At 39.0% G+C, this 23,427-nt stretch overlaps 3 protein-coding genes across 8 annotated transcripts in view; 2 read left to right on the top strand and 1 right to left on the bottom strand.

The window, feature by feature from the left end:
* COG5 (component of oligomeric golgi complex 5) overlaps positions 1 to 2,301 on the bottom strand; it is a 296,956-nt gene extending 294,655 nt beyond the window's left edge. The window contains exon 1 of the mRNA XM_068550382.1: positions 2,171 to 2,301. Coding sequence (XP_068406483.1) covers positions 2,171 to 2,264 — 94 coding nt within the window. The 5' untranslated portion in view covers positions 2,265 to 2,301. The remainder of the gene's footprint in view (positions 1 to 2,170) is intronic.
* A 63-nt stretch (positions 2,302 to 2,364) lies between these two features.
* Positions 2,365 to 17,256, top strand: DUS4L (dihydrouridine synthase 4 like). 5 transcript variants are annotated; one of them, XM_068550376.1, is made up of 8 exons: positions 2,365 to 2,436; positions 2,921 to 3,020; positions 8,013 to 8,149; positions 11,403 to 11,524; positions 13,728 to 13,845; positions 14,902 to 15,024; positions 15,803 to 16,029; positions 16,727 to 17,256. In XM_068550376.1, the coding sequence occupies exons 3-8, from the start codon at positions 8,034 to 8,036 to the stop codon at positions 16,984 to 16,986; spliced, it is 966 nt and encodes a 321-aa protein (XP_068406477.1). In that variant the 5' UTR covers positions 2,365 to 2,436; positions 2,921 to 3,020; positions 8,013 to 8,033; the 3' UTR covers positions 16,987 to 17,256. The 5 variants fall into 5 exon arrangements, with proteins under 5 accessions (XP_068406477.1, XP_068406479.1, XP_068406476.1 ...); XM_068550378.1 differs by having other exon boundaries at positions 2,365 to 2,440; XM_068550375.1 differs by having other exon boundaries at positions 2,365 to 2,552.
* A 2,894-nt stretch (positions 17,257 to 20,150) lies between these two features.
* Positions 20,151 to 23,427, top strand: part of LOC137768786 (B-cell receptor-associated protein 29) — a 40,959-nt gene continuing 37,682 nt past the window's right edge. The window contains exons 1-2 of one of the 2 annotated variants that reach the window (XM_068550380.1): positions 20,151 to 20,238; positions 20,725 to 20,831. In XM_068550380.1, the coding sequence (XP_068406481.1) occupies positions 20,740 to 20,831 (92 nt within the window). In that variant the 5' untranslated portion in view covers positions 20,151 to 20,238; positions 20,725 to 20,739. The other variant, XM_068550381.1, reaches the window with a different exon arrangement.

Here is a 23,427-nt window from a genome sequence, read left to right as displayed (position 1 = left end):
GGCAGACCCCTGACACAGTGGATCACTGTTACTGATGGAAATGTTTAATTCCTTAGGAATGTTGTGGGAGGGAAGAGTGGAGTGAACCACTGAATTAGGGGCGAAATGAAGACGACAAGCATCTAAAGAAAGCTGAAAAAGAACATTTAGAGAATTAGGAAATTTTAAAAAAAAATGGAACAAGGCACATGGAGGCAAGTATTTCGAGAAAAGATTCAAACCCTTCATAAGTTCAAGTAAGATAAGGACCAAAACAGTGTCCATTTGATTTATCCACAAGAAAGTCACTGGAGACCTTGGCAAAGCGATTTCAATGGCATTGAATGAGGGTAACTGGGTCCTTGAGGAGACAGGAAGAAAATCCAGAGCACCAAGGGGAGGGACTGTCCTTAGGAAGGAATGGAGACTTCACTTCTTTTATAATTGAAAATACAACAGAAAAGAAGGAAGAAAGGATGACTGCAGGTTCAGGCTTAGTTTATAGGTTTAACCGCAAGAAATGGAAGCAGCGCATATCTAATAGATTCTTTTTTTTTTTTTTTTTTTTAGGGAACTTGAAAACCATTTGTTGAGCTTGAAGGGAGTGGTTTGAAAAGAGTAGATTGAAATAATTATTGTGGAAGATGGGAAAGAGAACCAAATAGGAAAATACAGACAGCAGAATTGGGGACTGTTTACCCGCCAAAAACTGATTACAATTCCTGGAATGCATCCAACTGAAATAAATACCCATGCGCGGCATGTACTGTTTCCTCCACTTCACCTGGGAGAGTCCTATTTACACCTCAAAACCAACTCCACCTAGAAAGCCTTTCCTGACGCTCCCTTAAACCACTCCCAGTTATCATCCTCTTTCGTATTAATGTTTTACTTCGTATACAATTCTACTGCTACCCTTACAACACTATATTACGGTGCCTACCTTTATAACTCTACAGGACTATTTCTCCTACCAAAATGGTGAGCTACTTGAGGGTGGGAATTGCGTATATATCAGGAGCTCAAAACTTGGTTAACCTGAATTTAAATTAAGGTACAAAGATACATTAGCCAGAGATCCTAACCTAGAGAATATGATCTAGTTCAGAAAACATCAATAGTAACTTTTGACAAAAGTATGTAAATTATAATCAGAAAGCAAGGAATTAAGGGCAATAATAAAACATACAACACAGAAAACAAACAGTACTTTAGAACTTTATTTCATTCGTTTATAACCTATTTTGGTCTACATATGTGTGCGTATGCTTCTTTACTGTGATGTTCAATTTTTAAAAACCACTTACTCTGCACCTACTGTAGGCAAGGTACTGTTATTAATTCTGCAGAATATAAAAAGGGGTTTTACAATGAAGTAGAAAAGATTAAGTACACTAATTATTTTAATACAAGGTTGAACGTGATGGAGATTAAGGAAGAAAATTAAGAACAGATGAGAAGGATCTTAGAAATTTGAACTTTATTCTGAAAGAAAAGAGGTTTGAGGCATGTTAACTTCATTAATACAATTTTATGTGTTTCTCAAATGTACTACGTCTAACTTATCTTATTTCTAGAAACTTCTATCCAAAACTATCAATAAACTTGATTGCTATATTCAATACATATAGTTAATCCCAGCCTGAATGAATGCTCCGAACCCTCCCCCACGTATGGCTGTGGATAAACGACTTGTAAAAAAAAAAAAAAGCGAGCTTGTAAGTGGGGCCACCTGTGCAGTCCAAAAATTTATTAACAGGGGGATGTTTCCAACTCTACCTACAAATGAGACCCCCTTCATCAAGCGCTTGTAATCTGCTCTAGGTCTTACACTTCTCATGGAATCAAACGCTTCACCCTTTGGTCAAGAACTGCGGTAGCAGTGGGTCAACGGGGGCGGGAACTCGGGACATTAGCGAAGGCCCAGGAGCGTGGAGGGCAGAGTTGAAATGAGGAGCCTCCAGAAATCAGGTGTCCCCAGGACACCCGGAAGGGAAGGGGACAGCAAGTCCCTGGAGAAACAGGTTGGCTAGGCCAGCACCCAGACGCCACGGGGCCGGGCGGAGGGGAGTGGTCACGCCGAGACACGAAAACTTTCTGCAAAGCTTAGGGTTGAGTCCACCACTTGGGCCCAGGTGCGGAGCAGGACAATCCCCCAACCCCATGGACCGGCCAGACCCCGACTCCTTACCGTCCTGCAAGAGCTCCCGGACAGTCGCTGCAGCCGCTCCGGAGCCCAGAGCCGGACGGCCAGGCAGAGCTAGTCCGCCGTCGCCACCTTCCATGTTGGCAGGTGCCGGGGAGATGGCGTCAGCAGCGGCGCGCCCCGCCCAGGTCATGACGCAGAATCCCGGCGCCGCCAGCTCCGCCCAGCCCGCGGCTCCCGGCTGTCCTGGAGATTGCATTCTGCTGCAGCTGGTGGACCGACCCTGACTGGGAGCGGCGTGGGGGCTCAGAGTAGGTGGGCGCCGAGGGCCCAGCGCACCAGGGAAGCCGAGGTCGTGGGGCCGGCGCTTTCTTCCGTCTCCTGCCGCACTCCTGGGGCGGGCGGCGTTCCCTGGGTGGAAGAGAAGGTGAGCGCCGGAACGTGGCCGCAGCGCTCACCTCTAAAGCAAGTATTTAACCTGAGAACGGGACCTCTCGATGGAGGCACTAGAAGAGAACGGAGGTTTCTGGTAGCTTCGTGTGCACGCCACAAGCACAGCTGGCGGGCGTTAATAGCTACCCACCTGTATCTATCACATCCCTTGCTTCGCGTTCTTGGGATAAAGGCAGGCGGGAAAAGCTTGGGGAGGAAAGTTGCCAGGGATGAAAGTGGGGAGAATTAGGGAGAGCCGAGAGTCGGTTAAGTAGGAAGACTGAACCAGGAATAGATAAGTGGGACTCAGTCTCTGCCTACCCTCCCATGAAACAGTGACCTTAGGCTTTTTCTACCGCTTAGTTTCAGCCACGTGTCCTGAGCGACGCCAGACTTTTACTTGTTACAAATTGATGGATTTTCCATCTCTCAACTAACAGTATTGGAGCTGTAAAATCATCAGGTTAGTTCCCGTTATATCTTCTCCGCTGTTACATCGGCAGTATTCCCCTGTATTTCTCCCACGATAAATACTAGTAAGTTAACAGGTCAACCACACGTGTGCAAGAAGGTTAAGCATTTCTGACGTAAAAAGAAACGTAACTTTTCCTTCGTGTACAGTAAGTATGTACGCAGGGAACCTATTTTTCCCAGTGCCAGAGCTAAAGTTTTTCTTGATTCAGCTAACGGATTTTCGAGAATGTGATAGTAGTACTTAGCTGTGCCAAACGCCTTTCGAACATATTAGATGCTCGTAACAACTCAAGTATGTCTCAGTACACTGCATTATGCTTTCTCTTTGTCATAGAGGTTCTTCCCTAATATACTTTGTTTGATTTCAATCACGGTGTGAATAGGATTGAATATTCTCCATGGAGGTCTCACAAATTGCCAAGGGCAGTGTGCTGAGATTCACAGTAGGTTTCATTATCTATAATACACAAAATTTGACTTTAATAATTTTTTAATATTAATGATGAATAAGCATTATCTTTGAATTTTAGATTGTTTTTCCTTCCCTGGCTTTTACATTGAAAATTTTTAGAAAAGTTGCATAATATTCATTCATTCAATGAAGAGTTTTGAGTCTCTATTATATGTACCAGCATGAGTGTACAAACATTAGACTCAACCCCTGTCTTATCCCAAAGGAGCTAATAGGTAGGTAGAAACCCATTTAAACAAACAGTATTACCAGGTGCTTTGGAGGATGTGGATTTGTTTATTCCCAAGCTTGGCTGCCCATTAAAATCACCTGGAGAGCTTTAACAAGCACTGATGCTTGCATCCTATGCCCAGAGATTCACATGTAATTGCTCTGGGGTATGGTTTGGGCATCCTGCTTCCTAAAATCTCATCAGATCATTCTAATGTACAACCAAGATTAAGAACTACTGATTTATTCATTCAGCAAATATGTATTAAGGGAGGCCTTCTTTGTGCCATGTACTGGGACTACAAGAATGAATAACTACCACCTGTTGCACATGGATAAATACCTCTGGAGAGGTAGAAGTTCAGTTACACAAGGTCAGGGAACAGTGCACTGGTTACAACAAATTCCCCTTGATGCTCTATGGTCTTTTGATCTATTTAGCTGGGTACCATCATACAAACTGGACGTGTCATATTACTTTTAACTCTGCCTTGCATAATTACTGTTTTTGCATAATTATTTTTAAGCTCTGTATTTGTTGCCTGTTAAACGTTTGTAGAAACAGCTTACCCAATAGGGTGACTCTAGCTCAGTGCTTCAAGATGATCTCCAGTGCTTACAACCTAGATGGAATATAGACTTTAGATGGGAAATTCCTGAGTGTTCTTCCTCATGCTCCTCCTTGTTACTCAAACGTGGCTTCAGTGGTTTCCAATCGGTATGCATTTTCCCTCTGACGTGGGACATGACAATCAGGAAACGCTCTTCCTGGTACCAAGGGACAAAAACCACTAAATATGGACAACCTGACTCGATCAGCAATGCTTTTGAGGAAAGATCTTGATCAAAAGAGGGAAATGTGAAAATAAAGAAAACTTCATTTAAAGTCGAGTCATGAAGCCCTGAAGGGAAAGCTCTCATGTATGCACCACTTGTGGCTGCCTGCATAACCAGCAGGAAGAAGAACAATAAAAATTATTTTAACAACAGCAACAAAAGAATGAATAAGAGTGAAATTATTCTTGCTAAAGTCACAGTGACCTAGTTGCCATTGCACACTTTTTACTCTTTACTTAACTCTTCCGTGATGTTTAAGATGTTTATCCCCTCCCTCCTTCGTAATACTATTCCCTCTCTTAACTTTTGAATATCACGTTTCAGATTTATTCCTCCCAGCTCCAGAGTTCATCTCTCTGTCTCCTTTACATTCTTTTTTTTCCCCTTTTACTTAAATGTTGGTGCTTCTAAGGATTTCTACAAGATATGGCACCCATAAGTACTTTGTCCATGTTTTTAGTTTCGACATATTACCTAAAGGTTAAAGACTTATCTCTAGCTTTTTCTTTAGTACCATATCTATATAACCAGTTACGAGGCATCACCACCTGGAAATTCCCTGAGCACCTCAACTTCAATGTGCCCAAGCGTGGACTCATTTCCCTCCCAAAGCCTGTTCCTCCTTCTAGTTCTCTGTCTCACTGATTGGAATGGCCATCAGCCCAGTCTCTAAAGCCAAAAGTGTACACATCATCCTAGAATTCTTTCTTATTACACAACACGTGCTGTCATGAGGTGATTTCCACCTCCTAAATGTCTTGCTAGTTTATTTTTATTTCTAAATAGCTCCTAAATGTGTTCCCTTTCCTCTATCCTCATTCCTGGAGTCCCAGGTCAGATACTCATTACGCACGGCTTGGTCTACTACAGTGGCCTCCTTACTGATATTTTACCAATAGCCCTAACCCCTCCATCAAAATCTTTCTGAATCAGAAATCTGACCATGTCATTTCTCTGCTAAAATTTTTCAATTACAACTAGTATACAAGGAGAGACAAACAACTTACACAAAAATATATGCCCAGGGAAGTATGTCATTTGCACAAGTTAACATGTTGAGTGCATATGTAAAAATCACCCACAGAGGAGGAAAAATGGCTGAGAACCAAGGCCCTACAGTTTAAAATCTAAAATATCTTAACCTGGTGTATAGGCCCTCTCATGCCCTTTCTAGTCTAGTTACAACTCAAGTAATGCTGAACTGTTGTTAATGGTTCACTGAAAACATCAAGCATTTTCATGCTGCTGTGGCTTTATACGTGTTCTCTGTAACTGGACACTTCCCCATCTCCCATGTAGTGTCAGCTCAAGATTTCCTTCATCCTTCATTGACTTCCCTCACTTCTCTAGACAGTTATTTCTACAGTGCTTAAATTGTGTTTGAGTGTGTGTATTAGCATTATTGTGTTGTGTAAGTTTGTCTAATACATTTTCAAGGACACAGAAAATATATTTCATCTGTGTTCCCAACATGTAGCAGAAACTTGATATTTGTTGAATGAATAAAAACAAGATCAACTGGGATTCCGAGAAGATTGTCAGAGTCATCAGGATGGGGGATTATGAGTACAGAGACTGTGAGCCAGTGAAAATGGGCTCAAGGTTTAATTAAAGGTACCACTTAGTTGACACACCTGCAGGAGATGGAGAGTGAAGGACAAGCCCCAAGTTTCTGACTTGAGTGCGTAGGGATGGATGGTGATGGCATAACCAGGGTCTGGAATGCAAGGGAGATGAGACAGGTTTGATTCATGAAAAGGCAACTACCTTTCTTTTGCTTTATACTTTACCTATGTAGGTGGCTTACATCTTTCTAATCATGAATTTTTGTTTAAAAAAATAAGCTAGTAACTCTAAATTTTTATTAAGTCAATAACAGTGATAAAGTGATGAACAGTGATCAGTAAAACTAGCTTATCTTTTTATTTTTAAACGTTAGCAAACCCCTTTTTATTTTTTTATTTTTTATTTTTTTAATTTATTTATTTTATTTTTGGCTGTGTTGGGTCTTCGTTTCTGTGCGAGGGCTTCCTCTAGCTGTGGCAAGCGGGGGCCACTCTTCATCACGGTGCGCGGGCCTCTCACTGTCGCGGCCTCTCCCGTTGCGGAGCACAGGCTCCAGACGCGCAGGCTCAGTAGCTGTGGCTCATGGGCCTAGTAGCTCCGCGGCATGTGGGATATTCCCAGACCAGGGCTCGAACCCGCGTCCCCTGCATTGGCAGGCAGATTCTCAACCACTGTGCCACCAGGGAAGCCCAAAACTAGCTTATCTTATTCCACCTGTACATTCTACCTAAGGAAATTGAAATTATTGGTTTATATTTAGGTTATAACAGTACTTTCAGGATTAGCCAAGCAAAAAATTGCATGTGGAGCAATTAGACCTTTCTACAGTTGGCCCATATTTGTTTTTAAGTTGGTAAGGCCAAAATTGGAATATGGAAAGCAGCCAACACTATGAAATGATAGGATTTTAAGTACAGTATAGCAACTATAAAACACAGGAATTACCTAATTTAATCACTTGTCCCTCTTTGGGTATAATAGTGATTTACTATGCAATTATGTGATTACAATTGAGATTTTCATGAAACGATGTTCATGAAACATTTAAATGCTTAAAAACAATAATTAAAGGTTTGTTTGCCTTCTGATTCAAATAAAAAGAATAGGATTTGAGAATAAGAATAAACATATTCTTATATACAGGGAGATCAGCTCGGTGTTTTGTGACCACCTAGAGGGGTGGGATAGGGAGGATGGGAGGGAGACGCAAGAGGGAGGGGATATGGGGATATATGTATACATATAGCTGATTCACTTGGTTATACAGCAGAAACTAACACAACATTGTAAAGCAATTATACTCCAATAAAGATGTTAAATAAATAAATAAATAAACCAGTACATCTTTTGAAATGCTGACTACTTAAAGTTGTTCTGTTACTGCCATTTAACTTTCCTGGATAAAACAAGGTATTTCAAAGTGCCAGACATACACAGTACTATATACGAAATGATTCAAATCAAATTTGTTGGTTAATCAATGCCAAACAAAGTAAAATGGAAAATCTAAAAAGTAACATGGAAAATCGTAATGTGTATTCTAGGAAGATATCTTGTGGTTTTCCACATCATGAGCATTTATAAATTTGAGCAGAAAATGTTACAATAGTGGGTTAAGTATAGAATTCAAAACTGTTAGTGTTCGACTTGAACAAGGGTAATTTGTACAGAATATAAACGTCATAATTGCACAGTGTGCTGAAAACTATCTGTGATTTATAAATAGAGGCAGAATTCAGTAGTATCCCATTTGATACTGTGAAAAGAAGCTAAGAAGATTCCTAAGCCCACAAACCTGATGAAAAATACGTGTTCTTGGCAACTGAAATTGTAAGAATGATGGGATTCATCAAGTGAAAGTGCCTTTTCTCTACGCAAACTGATTATCTTTTTCAGATTTGAAACAAATCTGTATTTATGAAGAGTGACTGCATGCAAACCACAACATGTCAAGAAAGAAAAAAAGATCCAATAGAAATGCTTCATTCTGGGCAGCTGGTAAAAGTCTGCGCCCCAATGGTGCGATATTCAAAGTAAGTATTGTTAAATGGTTAATAAGCTTAGGTGTGATTTCCTTTTTATGCTCTGACTTCTTAAAAGTAAGACCACCCCACCACATGGGATCTTCAAACGCCTAGCTTTGGGACCAGGATCCGGGCTAGAGTCCTCATGCTGCCAACTGCCTGGTATGTATATGATCTAAGTGGTCAGACAGTATTTGTCTTTTTGAGACTGGCTTATTTCACTGAGCATAATATCCTCGAGGTTCACCCATGTTGTACCATGTATCAGAATTTCCTTCCTTTTTAAGGCTGAATAATATTCCATTGTATGTATAAACTACATTTTGTTTATCCATTCATCCCGGCTTGAGTTGCTTCCATCTTTTGACTCTTGGGAATAATGCTTCTGTGAACATGGATATATAAATATCTTTTTGAGACCTTGCTTTCATTCTTTGTGGTATATGCCCAGAGGTGGAATTGCTAGATCATATGACAAATCTATTTTTAATTTTTGAGGAATTGCCCTGCTATTTTCCATAGCAGCTACACCATTTTATATTCCTACCAGCAGTACACAAGAGTTTAGTCTCTCAGCATTCTCATCAACACTTGTTGTCTTCCAGGGGTTTTTTGTTGTTTTAATAGCCATCCTAATGGATGTGAATTATCTCATTGTGGTTTTTATTTGTATTTTTCTAGTGATGTTGAGCATCTTTTCATGTGCTCATTGGCTATTTGTATATCTTCTTTGGCACAATGTCTCTTCTAGCCCTTTGCCCATTTTTGAATCAGATTGTTTGGTTTTTTGTTGTTGCTGTTGTGTTTACTCTGGAGTTTTGAGAATTCTCTATACTAGATACTACTCTTGTCAGATATGTGGCTTGCATATGTGTTCTCCTAGCATGTAGCTTGTCTTTTCATCCTCTTAACAGGGTCTTTGGCAGAGCAAAATTTTTTATTTAATGATGAAGTCCATTTTATCAATTTTTCCTTTTGCAAATTGTGCTTTTGTTGTCAAGTATAAGAAATTTTTATGTAGCTCTAGATATTAAAGATTTTGTCCTATGTTTTTTCTAAAAGTCTTTTAGTTTATGGTTTACATTTAAGTTCATAATTTTTAATTAATATCTGTGTAAGTGTGAGACTTAGGCTGAGGTTTGTTTGTTTTTGTTTTTGTTTTTTGCCTGTGGATGTCTAATTACTCCAGCGCCATTTGTTGAAAAGGCTATCTTTCCACTATTGAATTACTTTTGCATCTTCATCAAAACTCAGTTGAGCATGTTTGTATGGTTCTTCTTCTGCATTCACTTTTCTAATCCATTGATCTATGTGTCTGTCCCTCTACCAATACCACACAGTCTTGATTACTGTAGCTGTATAATGTCTTGAAATTAAATAAACTTAATAAATCCCACTTTTCTTTTTCAAAATTGTTTTAGCTATTCTAGTTCCTTTGCCTTTCCAAATAACTTTTAGGATGATCTTTTCTATACCTGCAAAAAAATCCTGCTGGATTGTCCATAAGAATTGTATGAAAAATGCATATCAATTTGGGGAGAACTGAATTCCCTACTGTGTTGAGTCTCCTCATGAACACGGTATGTCTCTCCATTTATTTAGATCTTCTTTGATTTCTTTCATCAGTGTCGTATAGTTTTCAGCGTACAAATTCTGTACACATTTTGTAAGGCTTACACTCAGTTATGGTACTTTTAATTTCAGTGTCCATGTGTTCATTGCTGGTGTATAGAAGTAAAATTGCTTTTTGTGTGTTGATCTTACATTATGTGAACTTGCTATGTTTACTTATTGGTTCTAGGACATCCCTCTTACAAATTCCTTAGGATTATCTAAGTAGACAATCATGTCATGTGCAAGTAGACATAGTTTTACTTCTTCCTTTCCATCAGATGCCTTTTGTTTCTTTTTCATGCCTTATTGCACTGACTAGAAGTTGCAGCACTGTACTGAATAAGAGTGATGAGAGCAGACATCTTTCCCTTGTTCTTGATCTGGGGGGAAAGTATTCTTTCACCTATAATTGGGTTGGCCAAAAAGTTCATTTGGGTTTTTCCATAAGATCTTATGGAAAATATATATAAAAATCCTAATATAATATTAAGTGTAGAATTTTTTGTGGATGTTCTTTATCAGGTTGAGAAAGTTCCCTCTATTCCTGTTTTTCTGAGAGGCTTTTTTTTAAAATCATGAATGCTGTTTTGTCCAGTGCTTTTTCTGCAATTGATACAATCATGTGATTTTTTTTTCTTTAGCCTGTTAATATGATGGATTACAGTGATTGATTCTGAATATTGAAACTTCTGTTTTAACTAGCTTTTTCTGACACCACCACAGCAGGGGAAGGATGAGAAAGCACCACCTCATTACTCTCAGGTGGAGGTAGAAGCCTACGTTTTCCACTTGGTCTCCTTTGACACCCCGGGGTCACAAGGCTTCTCATTACTGCTGAGCAGGGGTGAGAGTTCCAGCTCCCCATGCAGGGGGTAGCCTGGTAACTGCTGGGCAATGATGAAAGTCCTGGCTCTTCACTAAGCGTTCTCTAACACTACTCCCGGAGGAAGGGAGAAGGGCACCTCACTGCTGCAGGGTTGGTGTGGAATTCCAGGCTCCCCACATGGTCTCCACTGATACCCTCCTTGTTACTGGCCGGCAGGGATTAAAGTCCCAGCTCCCTACCTGGCCTTCTCTAACACCACCGTGGAAGGGTGTTGGAGAACTTTGTGACAGCTTTGGAACGGTACAAGTGTAAGCTCCCCACTCGACCTTCACTTGTGGAGGTGAGGGCCACAGTTTTTTCTCTGGTGTTGGGCTGCAGTAGAGCCATTATTATTTAAAAGCTTGCTAGGCTGCCCCTTTCTTGGTGCTTTGGCTAGAGAGAGCAGGTTTTTGCTGGGGCTGTTTTTGTCTGCACCCATTGCTATTTCCAGGTTGCCAGCTTCTTCAGGTTCAAATCTGGGATATTTAAGGCAAAAAGAAAACCCAGGGAACTCACCATTGTCGTTCCTTAGGTCCTGCTCAAGGTCACTAGCCTGCCTGCTCTCTTCTCGCCACCTTTCAGAGTTTCCTTACGTTTGTTTTGTATATGATATCCAGAGTTTTTAGTTATACTAAGCAGGAGGAATAGGGAAGAGTACATCTACTGCACTATCCCATAGGCAGAACTTTTCTCTAATAAATATTAAATATTTAATAATTGACTAAATTAAACTCTGATTATGGTGCTTTCTAAATGCCTAATTAAAGTTTTATATGCTCTCAGGTTGGCTTTTAGAACACTGGTAAGAAAATACAGTTGCGATCTGTGCTATACGCCAATGATAGTTGCTGCTGATTTTATCAGATCTATAAAAGCCAGAGACAGTGAATTTACCACAAACCAAGGTATGTGAAAGCTAGAGTTTGCTGCCTTTGTAAAACTTTAAAAACAAAACAACAAAACTCAACACTCTTGTCTAATCAGAGACAACACAATTTGGAGATTTTATTTTAAAATCTTTCAGTTTCTTATGGTTTTTATAAGTTTTTTACAATATGTTTTTATTCAGTACCCTGTAAACTATGGATAATATATCGAAGTTTTAGTCAGCCCCAAGTGACCTCTCTAAAATGTAAATTTGATCACTTCTTCTCCCTGCTCACAATCTTCCTTAGACCTCTCATCGCCTAAAACAGTGGTTCTCAAAGTGTGATTTCCCAGACCACTTAACATCAGCATTATCTGAAAACTTGTTAGAAATGGAAATTCCAGACTCCACCGCAGGCCTACTGAATCTGAAACTCTGGGTATGTGTCGGGCAATCTGTGTTTTAAAAAGCTCTCCAGGTGATTCTGAGCTTGCTAAAGATTGAGAGCCACTGATATAAAGAGTAAAATTCCAGCACGTGTGGATAATATAGAAAGTTCTTCATGATCTGGCCTCTGAATACGTCTTCTGCAGCTTTATCTTCCATTAGTTGATGTAGTAGTAGTTCCATGGCCCACCAACTTTATTCTTCAAAATACTGCTATTTTAAGTCCCTGAACATGCCCTAATCTCTCACACTTCTCTACCTAGAATGTCCTTCTTAGTCAGGCCTATCCCCGTATCCCTATCCCCCTGGGAAAGGACAGTTCGTGCTTCTTAATGCTCTAAAACTGTGACCAAGGAACTTGCCTAATCACCCTGCATTCATGTCCTGTCTCGTAAGCCCTGGCTTTTTGTTGTACTTAATCCTACTGTACTGTAATTTCCTCCTCACATGCCTGTCTCTCCCACTAGACTATGGGCTTCTTGAGGGTTGGAATTCTTTCTTGTTGATTTGTATCCTCAGCTTCTACCACAGCATTGAAAATATATTTGACCAATAAATGGTTGTTAGATTGAAATTTTATAACTCTCTTGAGTTACAAAGGAGAAAGCACCCTACCTACATCCTCAGGAAAAAGCAAATTCTCCTATCCCTTAGATAATCCTGTAAATCAGTGGATTGCCATAGAAATTCTGAGTCAGTAGAACTAGAGCGATACCCAGAAATCTGCATTTTGGTTAACACCCAGTGAATCTCATACAGGTAGTCCTCAAAAAAAACTTTAGAAAAGTTAAAATACATCTATTCAGAATTTATAACACCCAAAGATGAGAAAAATGTGTCCTTTAAAACCTAGGATAGCTCTGATACATTTGGCTATGTTAAAATTTAGACTTTTATATATAAAAGAAGAGCACAGATATTCTCAAGACAAATGAAAAACTGGGGAAAATATTTATAATGTTTTTGATGTTTATGATAGATAGCAGAGCTAATTTCTTTGTTTTATTTTTTTTAATTTAAATAATAAGAAAAAAGGAGCAACTAAAAGAAAAACTGTACATAGAGAACTACGCAAAGAATATGGAGAGAGAGGCTACAAATAAAAAACTATGCTGTTGGGTATACAGTGTAGGATAAGTTGTAAGGAAATCAAAACTGTCATCCACGTTGGTGTATATCTGTATCGGTAAACTCTTGAAAGAAGATTTTGTAATATCTTTCAAAATGTTAGATGCCTGCCCAGCAGTTATACTCCTAGGAATTTACTTCATGAATATACTCACAAAAGCACGTACGTGGAGTATCTTCATCGCAGCATTGTTTGCAAGAGCCGCAAATGAAAAATAATCTAGGGTCCATTCATCACAGTGGAATGCGCCACTAAAAAGAGGAAGATAGGTCTGAATACAGGTCCCAGATACATCCAGGGGAAAACACAATGTGGATAGCAACGTACATAGAATGTTCACATTTGCTTAAACTTTATAGGTATTCATAAAATTGTTCTAGAATGCAGTAAGCTAATTCCCACCTTTGGGAAAGGGGTCTGTTTGGCAAGAGTGTTGTACTTTTCATTTTACCAGATTTTTCGCTATTTGAATTTGTACCAAATCTAAACTGCATGTAATTTAAAATATTTTAAATTATTTTAATGCTATCTTGTTTGAACAGATGCTTCTTAGGCTAAAAATAGCTATTGTTACTTTATCCTGTACAGACATTAGAATTTGGTATCTCGTGTACGTGTGTGTGTGTTTCTGTGAATTTTAATGTTGAGCTATTCGTTTTATCAGGTGATTGCCCATTGATTGTTCAGTTTGCTGCTAACGATGCAAGAATTTTATCTGATGCTGCTCGTATAGTCTGTCCTTATGCGAATGGAATAGACATTAACTGTGGTTGTCCTCAGAGGTAAAGCTCAAAGAAGTTGGAAGAATTTTCAGAAAGATTAGGAAAAACTATGTGAACATGGTAAACTATCATTCTGGTATTCCAAAAATTAAAAAGTAAGGAAAATAGAGATAAAGAACTTGGGCTGTAAATAAGAAGCAAGAAAAAATAAGGAAATATTATTTAGAAACATACATGCAAAGATATTTTCTGATGGCTACAACAATATATAGACCCTTGACAAGTTTTTGTCTCACCTCACCACTAGAATTTTTTTTATGTGTGGATCTGCCTTGAACCTCATCCATAAGTAATTATGTGAGACTGATGTTTATGGCAATCCCTAAAATGTATTTTTACTGCTATGTCAGACATACTTGCTCTAAACACTATGATTCTATGATTTGGGAGATCACTTGTTTTCTCTTACTTAATTTCAATTATAAGAAAACCTTCTTATAATTACCTGTTCTTCCTATACCATAGTTATTTGGTTGAGTCTGAGTAACTGGGTGTTGATAGGATGTACTTATTTTGACGATAATATCCCTACCTTCCTGGCACAATACTAGATTATCTGTGAATAATTCAAAATGTGTTCAAAGAATAAGATCGAGGTTTTATGTGTAGCATAATCCAAATCAGATTAGATATATTTGAATACTCATTAGGAGAGTTCAGTAAGCTGTTTAGTGGTATTGGAATGCTGTAAGCCAAAAATATCTTTCTACTCTTAAGATTAATAAAACCTCTTGTTATGTACAATAAACATCAAATTTGGAATTTAAAAAATCTGAAGTAATTGCAATTACAAATACTTAAATCTGTTTTGGTTGAATGAACTTTAATTTTCTCACTTGCCAGTGAAAACCATTTCCCCTAAGTATTTCTTGATCTGGGAACATGTTTTCCTAATCTCGATACACTTAGAAATGTTGGATCTATGAATTTTAAAAATCTGGTTCCATTCCAGGTTGCTAGGTAGAGAAATAATAAATGCACTTACTGTGCTTTTAGAATTGTATCTTCTCTTCCAGCTGATAACAATTTATTTGTTTTTGTGTTTACTTTATGAAGGTGGGCATTGGCAGAAGGTTATGGAGCTTGCTTAATAAACAATCCAGAGCTTGTTCGAGACATGGTGAAACAAGTAAGAAATCAAGTGGAAAACCCCAGATTTTCAGTATCTATTAAAATAAGGTAAAGATAATATTTTAATCTACTGACAAGAGAGTCCATTACTAAGGAAATAAAAGAATATTCCTTTTGTCTGAAGGTGTGGAGATGTCTACTCTTAGTAAGTATGCATCTAGTATATAAAAATGTTAAAACAAAACATTTAGTAAATGAATAGATACCATAATTTTTATGTATAATCCAAAACAATTTCTTCTTCGTATTTTTTAAGAAAAATTAAAATATCCCTTTATTATTAAAAAATCTCTCCCAAGAGAAACAACTTTTTCCATGTACTATTTAATTAACTAATGCTAAGAAACATTCCTGATACCAAGAGTAGAAAATAGGAATGATATTTGCACTAAAATTTCAGTGAAAAGAAAATAAACTAAAAATTAGTCTTTTGGTGACAGGTTAAAAACATATTTCAAGATAAATTATTATAATTCTCCCACTTGCAGATTGGAGCATACACAGCAAATATTAAGATAGCACCTTTCAGTGAATCTGTGATAGTACTTTGATGAGTCTTTCAGTTATCAAAGCCAAAAGAGAGGAGCACTGGGTAAAAGTTATTTGTCATCCTATTGTTGTCAATAGTGAAATAGCTAAATTCAAGGTCTTGAATGGGAACTGATTCCTGAACAAAACCTCACTGATAGCAGCACGTGGTGATAATATGATATAGCTTAGCTAAACTAAATAATGTAACAGATGAAATATTTTTCTATTTAGTTTATTGATGTTAGCATTACGATTTGTGCGCTGTGAAAAGATAGATATGATTTTGACATTATAGGATCCATGATGACCTTACAAGAACTGTAGATCTTTGTCGAAAGGCTGAAGCGACAGGGGTTTCCTGGATTACAGTCCATGGAAGAACTGTTGAAGAAAGACATCAGCCAGTTCACTATGAGGCCATTAAAATAATTAAGGAAAGTATGTCTATACCTGTAATTGCTAATGGAGACATCAGAAGCTTAAAAGAAGCAGAAAATGTGTGGCATATTACTGGGACAGATGGTAAGAAATAATTACTTTAGTGTTTTTGTTTTTTAATTAGCAGAAAAATTAAAAAGTGGGGGTGGGAGAATAATGCTAATGTGATTTTCATTATTTTTCTTTCATATGGAGCCATATTTTCCTGTTTTACCAATTTAAGCCAAGCAATTTACTAAAATGATGTTAATCCTTCTACTTAGAAACAACAGATTATTTTAATTGGGGTAAATTAGTTCAGTTAATTCTCTGCCACCATCTCATCCAGTTAGTGACCACTAGAGCCTGTAGAATTCGTGAATCCAAGAGTGGTCATAGGAGGCAAAGAAACCCCAGACTGCTATGCAGTTTCATTATCCCCTTCAACTTTGGCATACCAAGCCCTGTGATACCTATTGCTGGATGAGAGTATCAGGTAAACTTCAAGCAAACCCAATTTATGACAATCCAGATTTACTCTAAAAAAAATCCGGAAAACTAATTTTTTAATGTAGAAGTCTTTAAAATATAAGAAAAAAGTCTTGTGAGTTCATTTACACTTAATTGGTTTATAAAAAATATCAAAATGAATTCTTTAATAAGAATTAGTCTAATAGAGAGGCATTGTGAAACCTTGTAATAATACTTTATTTTTGAATATTCTCAGTTTCTTTCATTGAGTTTGACCCCATAACCATGAGTTCTTAATGTGTGGACAAACGTGATGTGCTTTAATTTGTAGGTGTGATGGTTGCAAGAGGACTCTTAGCCAACCCGGCCATATTTGCTGGATATGAGGAAACCCCACTGAAATGCATCTGGGACTGGGTTGACATTGCTCTTGAACTTGGAACTCCTTATATGTGTTTCCATCAACATTTAATGTACATGATGGAAAAGATAACTTCGAGGCAGGAAAAAAGAATATTTAATGCTTTGTCAAGCACATCAGCAGTCTTAGATTACCTTACAGACCATTATGGGATTGACTGGACTTCCTAAATTATTTTCTATCTTTAGTGAAACCACCCAGGGTCACATCTTGGTTTTCACTTTGAATCAGTGGCTCTCAAACATTAGTATAAAAACAATGCCCTGACAGAATTTTTAAAAGTCATTCCTAGACCATATCCTCAGAGATTCTGATTCAGTAAATCTCTAGGGTGGACCCAAAATTTAGTTTTAAAGAAGACCCCAGGTGGTTCAAACATTGACAAACATTGCTCTGAATCCTATTATGGATTTAAAACTGTAAGAATTTTTTTCTTAAAGGAATCATGTTTTTAACATTTTTAAATAAATAAAACTTTTTATTTTGATACTAAAAGTATGACTCATGGTATCCGTAAGTTAACATTAGGTATGTTTTAAATGAAAATAAGAGCAGAGAAGTGTGAACAAAGTCCAACATCTGTATAAAATGAAAAGGAACAAGAAATTCTGTATAGAATTGCATTCAGGGCTTAAATTAAAAGTTCAAATTGGAAAATCAAACTGCTACTTCCTAATGCATGAATTACACACCTCAAGGTATTTCTTTTAAATTGTATGTAATAGAAGTTAATTAGATGTGATGTTTTCTATAATTTAAAACTAAGATTCCATGAAATTCTTTAAATGACATTAAATTTGTTACATTTCGAGCCTTCTAAATCTTTAGAAGATTGAGAGCTTGGTAAATATACCTGTACGTAAAATGATATTAATTTCTGTCCCCCACATCTTAAATATAAAAAATTTGGTAGCTAATCTGGAGATGATTACACAGTCAGCCCTCAGTGCTAGACCACTTTGTATATGGGACTTGAGCATCCACAAATTTTGGTACCCACAAGAGTCCTAGAACCAATGCCCCACAGATACCAAGGGACAGCTGTGTATTTGAAATATTATTTCCTGGAGAACAGTAACCAGGTTTTATTTTTAATTTAAAAACCTAATTTTCATACCCTGTTAATAGTAATGTTATTTTTATGCTTCCCAGCAGTTGATGATAATTTTAACTTTAAAGTTCCATGGTTTAGGGAATTCCCTAGCGGTCCAGTGCTTAGGACTCCCTGCTTTCACTGCCAAGGGCGCAGGTTCAATTCCTGGTGGGAGAACTAGGACCCCTGGAAGCTGCGTGGCACAGCCAAAAAAACTAAAAAAATTTTAAAAAATAAAGTTCCATGGTTTGAGGATGTCACTAACAGAATTTTGTTGGTGGTGAATATGCCACTGCAAGAATTATCTCAGGGACTTCCCTGGTGGCACAGTGGTTAAGAATCTTCCCGCCAACGCAGGGGACACGGGTTCGAGCCCTGGTCCAGGAAGATCCCACATGCCGTGGAATAACTAAGCCCACGTACCACAACTACTGAGCCTGTGCTCTAGAGCCCGCGTGCCCCAACTACTGAGACCACATGCTGCAACTACTGAAGCCTGCTGGCCTAGAGCCCGTGCTCTGCAACAAGAGAAGCCACCGCAACGAGAAGCATGTGCACCACACGAAGAGTAGCCCCCGCTCACTGCAACTAGAGAAGGCCCGCACAGAGCAACTAAGACCCAACGCAGCCAAAAAAAAAAAAAAATTATCTCAGGTTAAAACAGTTCCGTAATTAAGATATTGGTCTATATTACCAACATAAAAACTGTTATAAGGAGACAATTATCTAAAACTGCTTAATTCAAGGGTTTGGGAATATTGAATATGTTTTAACATAAGCACTATGTTGCCTTTTTTTTTTTTAAGGCACATTCTGTGCTTTCATTTTTCAATTAACAGATCTTTAAAGATAACTGGCTTTTTCATTAAATATGAGTAGTATATTAGCAAATAGGGAGCTATAGTCAAAACTTATCTTTATGTTTGTAAACTCTGAGTGTTACACCAGTGTTGTGAGGACAGCAGCATAATTAAAGTAAGGTGCACAGCCATTCAAGGAACCAGTGTAGAAAGGCAAGGAGTTCTAAACGCCTCTGATTTTTTTTTTAAGTTCCCTATGGTTAATTTATGTTGTCTTTTTTCTTTTTTATGTAATCAAGTATAATTGTGATAAGAGAAAGCACTGATTTAAATGTGGTTTTTTTTTGTTTTTATAAATTTATTTATTTACTTTTGGCTGCGTTGGTTTTTCGTTGTTGCGCGGGGGCTTTCTCTAGTTGCGGCGAGGGGGGTGCTACTCTTCGTTTCGGTGCACGGGCTTCTCATTGCGGTGGCTTCTCTTGTTGTGGAGCACGGGCTCTAGGCGGGCTGGCTTCAGTAGTTGCGGCGCGTGGGCTTCAAGTAGTTGTGGCTCGCAGGCTCTAGAGCGCAGGCTCAGTAGTTGTGGCGCACGGGCTTAGTTGCTCCGCGGCATGTGGGATCTTCCCGGACCAGGGCTCGAACCTGTGTCCCCTGCGTTGGCAGGCATATTCTTAACCACTACGCTACCAGAGAAGTCCCTTAAATGTGTTTTTATATTCAATAACCACCTCTTGTTTTCACCATTTGTTTAATCTTCCCAAAATAATCGTCTCCAGGAGGAGAATACTTTTATGTGCATTCCTGATATGTTGTTAGTATTAGGGGGAAAAGCTTTAAAAATTTGAGTGTCTTCACGCAATTTGAAAACCTGAAAAATAGTAATTGAAAGAATACACCCATACCCACGTTGTTCTCCTTTCCAGTCAGTCCCCAAACATCACCCGAAAGTGTACTGCCTCTTCCCAGCCCATGGACAAGAGTAGAAAACCTCACACGAAGTGTATGTTGGACGCTACCTATCCTCCTACATTCTCCGAACAAAATGCGGCACAACCAGCTTGTTCCGGACAACGAAACTGTGTCTACGGTAGAATACAAACCAGGAAAGGAGTGTTTTAACCACGTTCACTGAGTGTGCAGCACCCTATCTAACCCTCCCGCCCCGGCGCCACTCCTTCTCGCAGGACCCCAGCAAGCCCTTTCAGAACGTCGGTTAAGCTCACCCCGCCCACGCAAGCCACACTTTATTAGAAATGTTAAGTCGGCTCCCCAGAAGTCGCACTTGGGAGCCCCAAGCACCGGATCGGACCCTCTAATCCACCACCAATTAGAAAACAATTATTGCTAATCATCTGTTCGCACGTCCGGCACGTCGCGGAGGACCGGCACCCGAGACCGGAATTGGGAGATGGAGCCTGCGGGGCTGCGGGTGGGGGCGGGGCGCGCTCCCCTCAGCCCGCCGCGGCGTGTGACGTCCCACGCGTCGGCGGCCGCGGAGCAGCGCGGGGAGCCAGGCGGCCTCAGCCAGGGTAAGGCCGGGCGGGACGGCTGGGGGCCGCGGGCCCCGAGGCGGCGTGGAGCGCGGGGTCGCGCCGCTCTCGTCGCGGTGGGACCGCGAGGTGGGCTCTGCCCCCCCGGCGCGTTCGCTGGGCGGGAGGGCCCCCCGGGCGCGGGCGTTAGCAGAGGCTGGCGTTAGGCTGCTGACGCCGCGAAGCTGGACGGAAAGCACGTCCGCGGTGCCGCCCAGGCCGCCTGGCCGGTTCCGCACGGCTCGCTGGGGAGGTGCAGATGCCGGCCTCCGGGCCCACCCTCGACCCGCTCCCTCCCCTTCCCGCCTCGACCCGCTCCCTCCCCTCCCCCAACTCCCCGGCCCGGGTCACTGCCGGGCGCCTCCCGTTGAGGGGAAAGTCGGATCCCGTAAACCTCCTGGCCGGAAACCTCGCGCCCCCGGGGCCTTTCCTTAAACTGAATTTTCTTGGAAAGGCGGTAGAGTAAATAAGTGTTTCTTTATTTAGGTGTGAAGAAAAAAAATGACACTTCAATGGGCGGCAGTTGCAACTTTTCTTTACGCTGAAATAGGACTCATTTTAATCTTCTGTCTACCTTTTATTCCTCCTCAGAGGTAGGAAACCTCCCAAGCGTTACAATAATAAATATATGATGAGCTCTTTAGACGGTTTAGTGTGTTAACGGAAAAAGCTTTCTTAAGATTAAAAAGGTTTCAATGCTGTTTATATAAAAGGCGCTGTTTAGAAATAAACTCACAAACCAATTAAGTAATATATGATGACCATATTAAAATATCACATTACATAAAACTTTTTATTATATGTACGAATAACTTTTCCCCCTCCCTTCTGTAGGAAGGGCCTCGTCTTTTCGGTTCTTTTGATTGCAGATGTAATAAAGCAGTGGTCATACTTTTGTCACCTGTCTGTTAGCTTTTACCTTCGTTTTATTGCCCTGAATTACAGCAGTGAACTTAAATAAAAGTAAACGCATAAATGCTGTTTACAGCACAGCATGATGCAGATATGTTTCAGTGGGGCAGTGGAATGACCATTTGGAAACTTAAGCCAATAAATGATTCTTAGTTTTGGCCTTACATAATTCATTAGTGTTCGTTTAATGGCAATTTTACTACTTTATCCCCACACAGAATTAATATATATTAAACGTACTAAATATGAAAAGTATCGGAACCATACATTAGCATTAGTTCCTTAGTAAAGCACCTTCGAAGGTCTTTCAGTACTATTTCAATCGAAGCCTTGGCTCACTTTACCCCTGTAATAACCCACTTATTAGGAGTTCAGTTTTACCTCAGGACTGGATAGTGTGAATGATAAAATACACCTGTATAAAAATGTTGCAAGACCTTTGTTCACATAAAAGAAAATAAATGAGATCCTAGAGATAACCCACTGAAATTTAGTAAGATTCCTCTACTGGAAGAGACTTAAGAAAGTTTTTATCTTGACTCAGGGTCCAGTAGTCTTCCACAACTTTTAGCTTGCTTCTTACCTACCTGGATTTCTACTCACTTCTGTTTTTGTCTATCAGCTGTACCATCACTATCTTCTTTCTTACAAAAGGAAAAATTGAATTGTTATGTAGGAAGGGGCCTTTGAGATGATTTTATTCAACCCATTCATTCTATGGGAAAGTGGCCTGACTGAGGTCATCTAGCTGATCTGTGGCAAATTCTGGACTAGAATCTGTCTTTCAGTCTAGTGCTTTTTCTGTTCCATCACCCTACCTCTTATCCTGTTGATTTTGTTTCAAATCCTTACTAATATCCTGTTAAGCTTTTTGGTAATACTTGCAACAGTAGAATCCTATATTCAAGAGAAAGATGTTATTTATAAACATCTGACTTATAAATAAGGCTTAAGAATTTGCAAAAAAAATTTTTGTCAGTTGATCTCTTCTCCATCAAAATTGTGCATAAATTATGGATTTTTTTCCTGCCAAATATAATTTTTTCCTATCCTGATCAAGTATCTATTTGTTAGATTTGTGTATATGTACATACATCATATAAATATATCCTCATTTTTCAAATATACATAAGAAAAATATGGTATATATGCACACAGATAATTTACAATACATCCTTAACGTGTGTATCCACATCTTTTTTTACCTTTCATACGTGTAATCACCATACTCTTCAAGGAAAAGTCTTCAGTCTTCATTTAATTTGGCTGTCTACTTTTTTCTCACATACCCACTGGTTAAAGACACATCTCAGAGATCAGACTGCCAGAGTTTATATCCCAACTCTGCAAGTTACTGTGTGCCCTTGGGCAAGTTATTTACCATCTCTGGCCAGTTTCCTCATCTGTAAAATGGAGGTAATACTAGTATCCACCTCATATGGTGGTTGTGGTGATTAAATGAGCTAAAACATGTACAAGTGCTTAGAAGGGAAGTATGGTAAGGACTCTATGTAGTAGCTATTATTAGCTTTTCCTTGAATGGAGCCTTATTATAAACTGCTCATTGTTCCCTGTAGGGGGTCTCCTTTGTGTTCCCTTTTATACTGTCAATTTACTTGAAATGTGAATTTACATTTGGACCTAGATCAAGGTATTGCCACTTATGTTCTCTTTCTTAAAATACAAATCTTTGTAATGTAAAATTTGAATAGCATCCTTGGATGGAAGCATAGAGGCAAAAGAAACTGCATTGGTATCAATCTCTGTCTGCCCCAAACTTAAGGTTATTTGAGTTGTTTTCAAAACATAATAAAGTAAGACTTTTTTTTTTAAGTTGTAAGAATTTGAAATTTACTTAAGTGCTTATTACCTTTATATGTCTCCTTTGGACTCAGTTAATGTGTTACTCATTTAAAATGCCCTTGTGCAAAGTTTGTTACCCTTTCAATTGTGTGATGGATTACTTTGTCACTCTGACATTTATAATCCATGCTTTCCTACCTCTGTGTCTTTGCTTATACTGTTCATTCCATCTAGACTATTTCATTTTTTTTTTAATTTCACTTTCTCTATGTTCAAATATTGCTCTGGGTGGTAATTACATGGGTATATACACACATAAAAGTCCATCAAGCTATATATATATTAAATATATATACACATATATAAATTTATTTTTTTTATTTCTTTTAATTTTTTTGGCCACGCTGCGCTGCTTGTGGGATGTTAGTTCCCCAACCAGGGATTGAACCCCGGGCCCTCGGCAGTGAAAGCTCA

This window comes from Eschrichtius robustus, chromosome 8 (genome assembly GCF_028021215.1).
Source record: "Eschrichtius robustus isolate mEscRob2 chromosome 8, mEscRob2.pri, whole genome shotgun sequence".
NCBI classification, from domain to species: domain Eukaryota; kingdom Metazoa; phylum Chordata; class Mammalia; order Artiodactyla; family Eschrichtiidae; genus Eschrichtius; species Eschrichtius robustus.
Note: the sequence above shows the minus strand (reverse complement) of the source record. Positions and strands in the feature narration are given on the sequence as shown.

Bases quoted from the DNA above. Each gene is read 5' to 3' on its own strand.
- DUS4L (XM_068550376.1), top strand. From the start codon at position 8,034: ATGAAGAGTGACTGCATGCAAACCACAACATGTCAAGAAAGAAAAAAA. The intron at 15,025-15,802 runs GTAAAGATAATA...TTGACATTATAG, and splicing joins TCAGTATCTATTAAAATAAG to GATCCATGATGACCTTACAA. The intron at 16,030-16,726 runs GTAAGAAATAAT...TTTAATTTGTAG, and splicing joins GCATATTACTGGGACAGATG to GTGTGATGGTTGCAAGAGGA.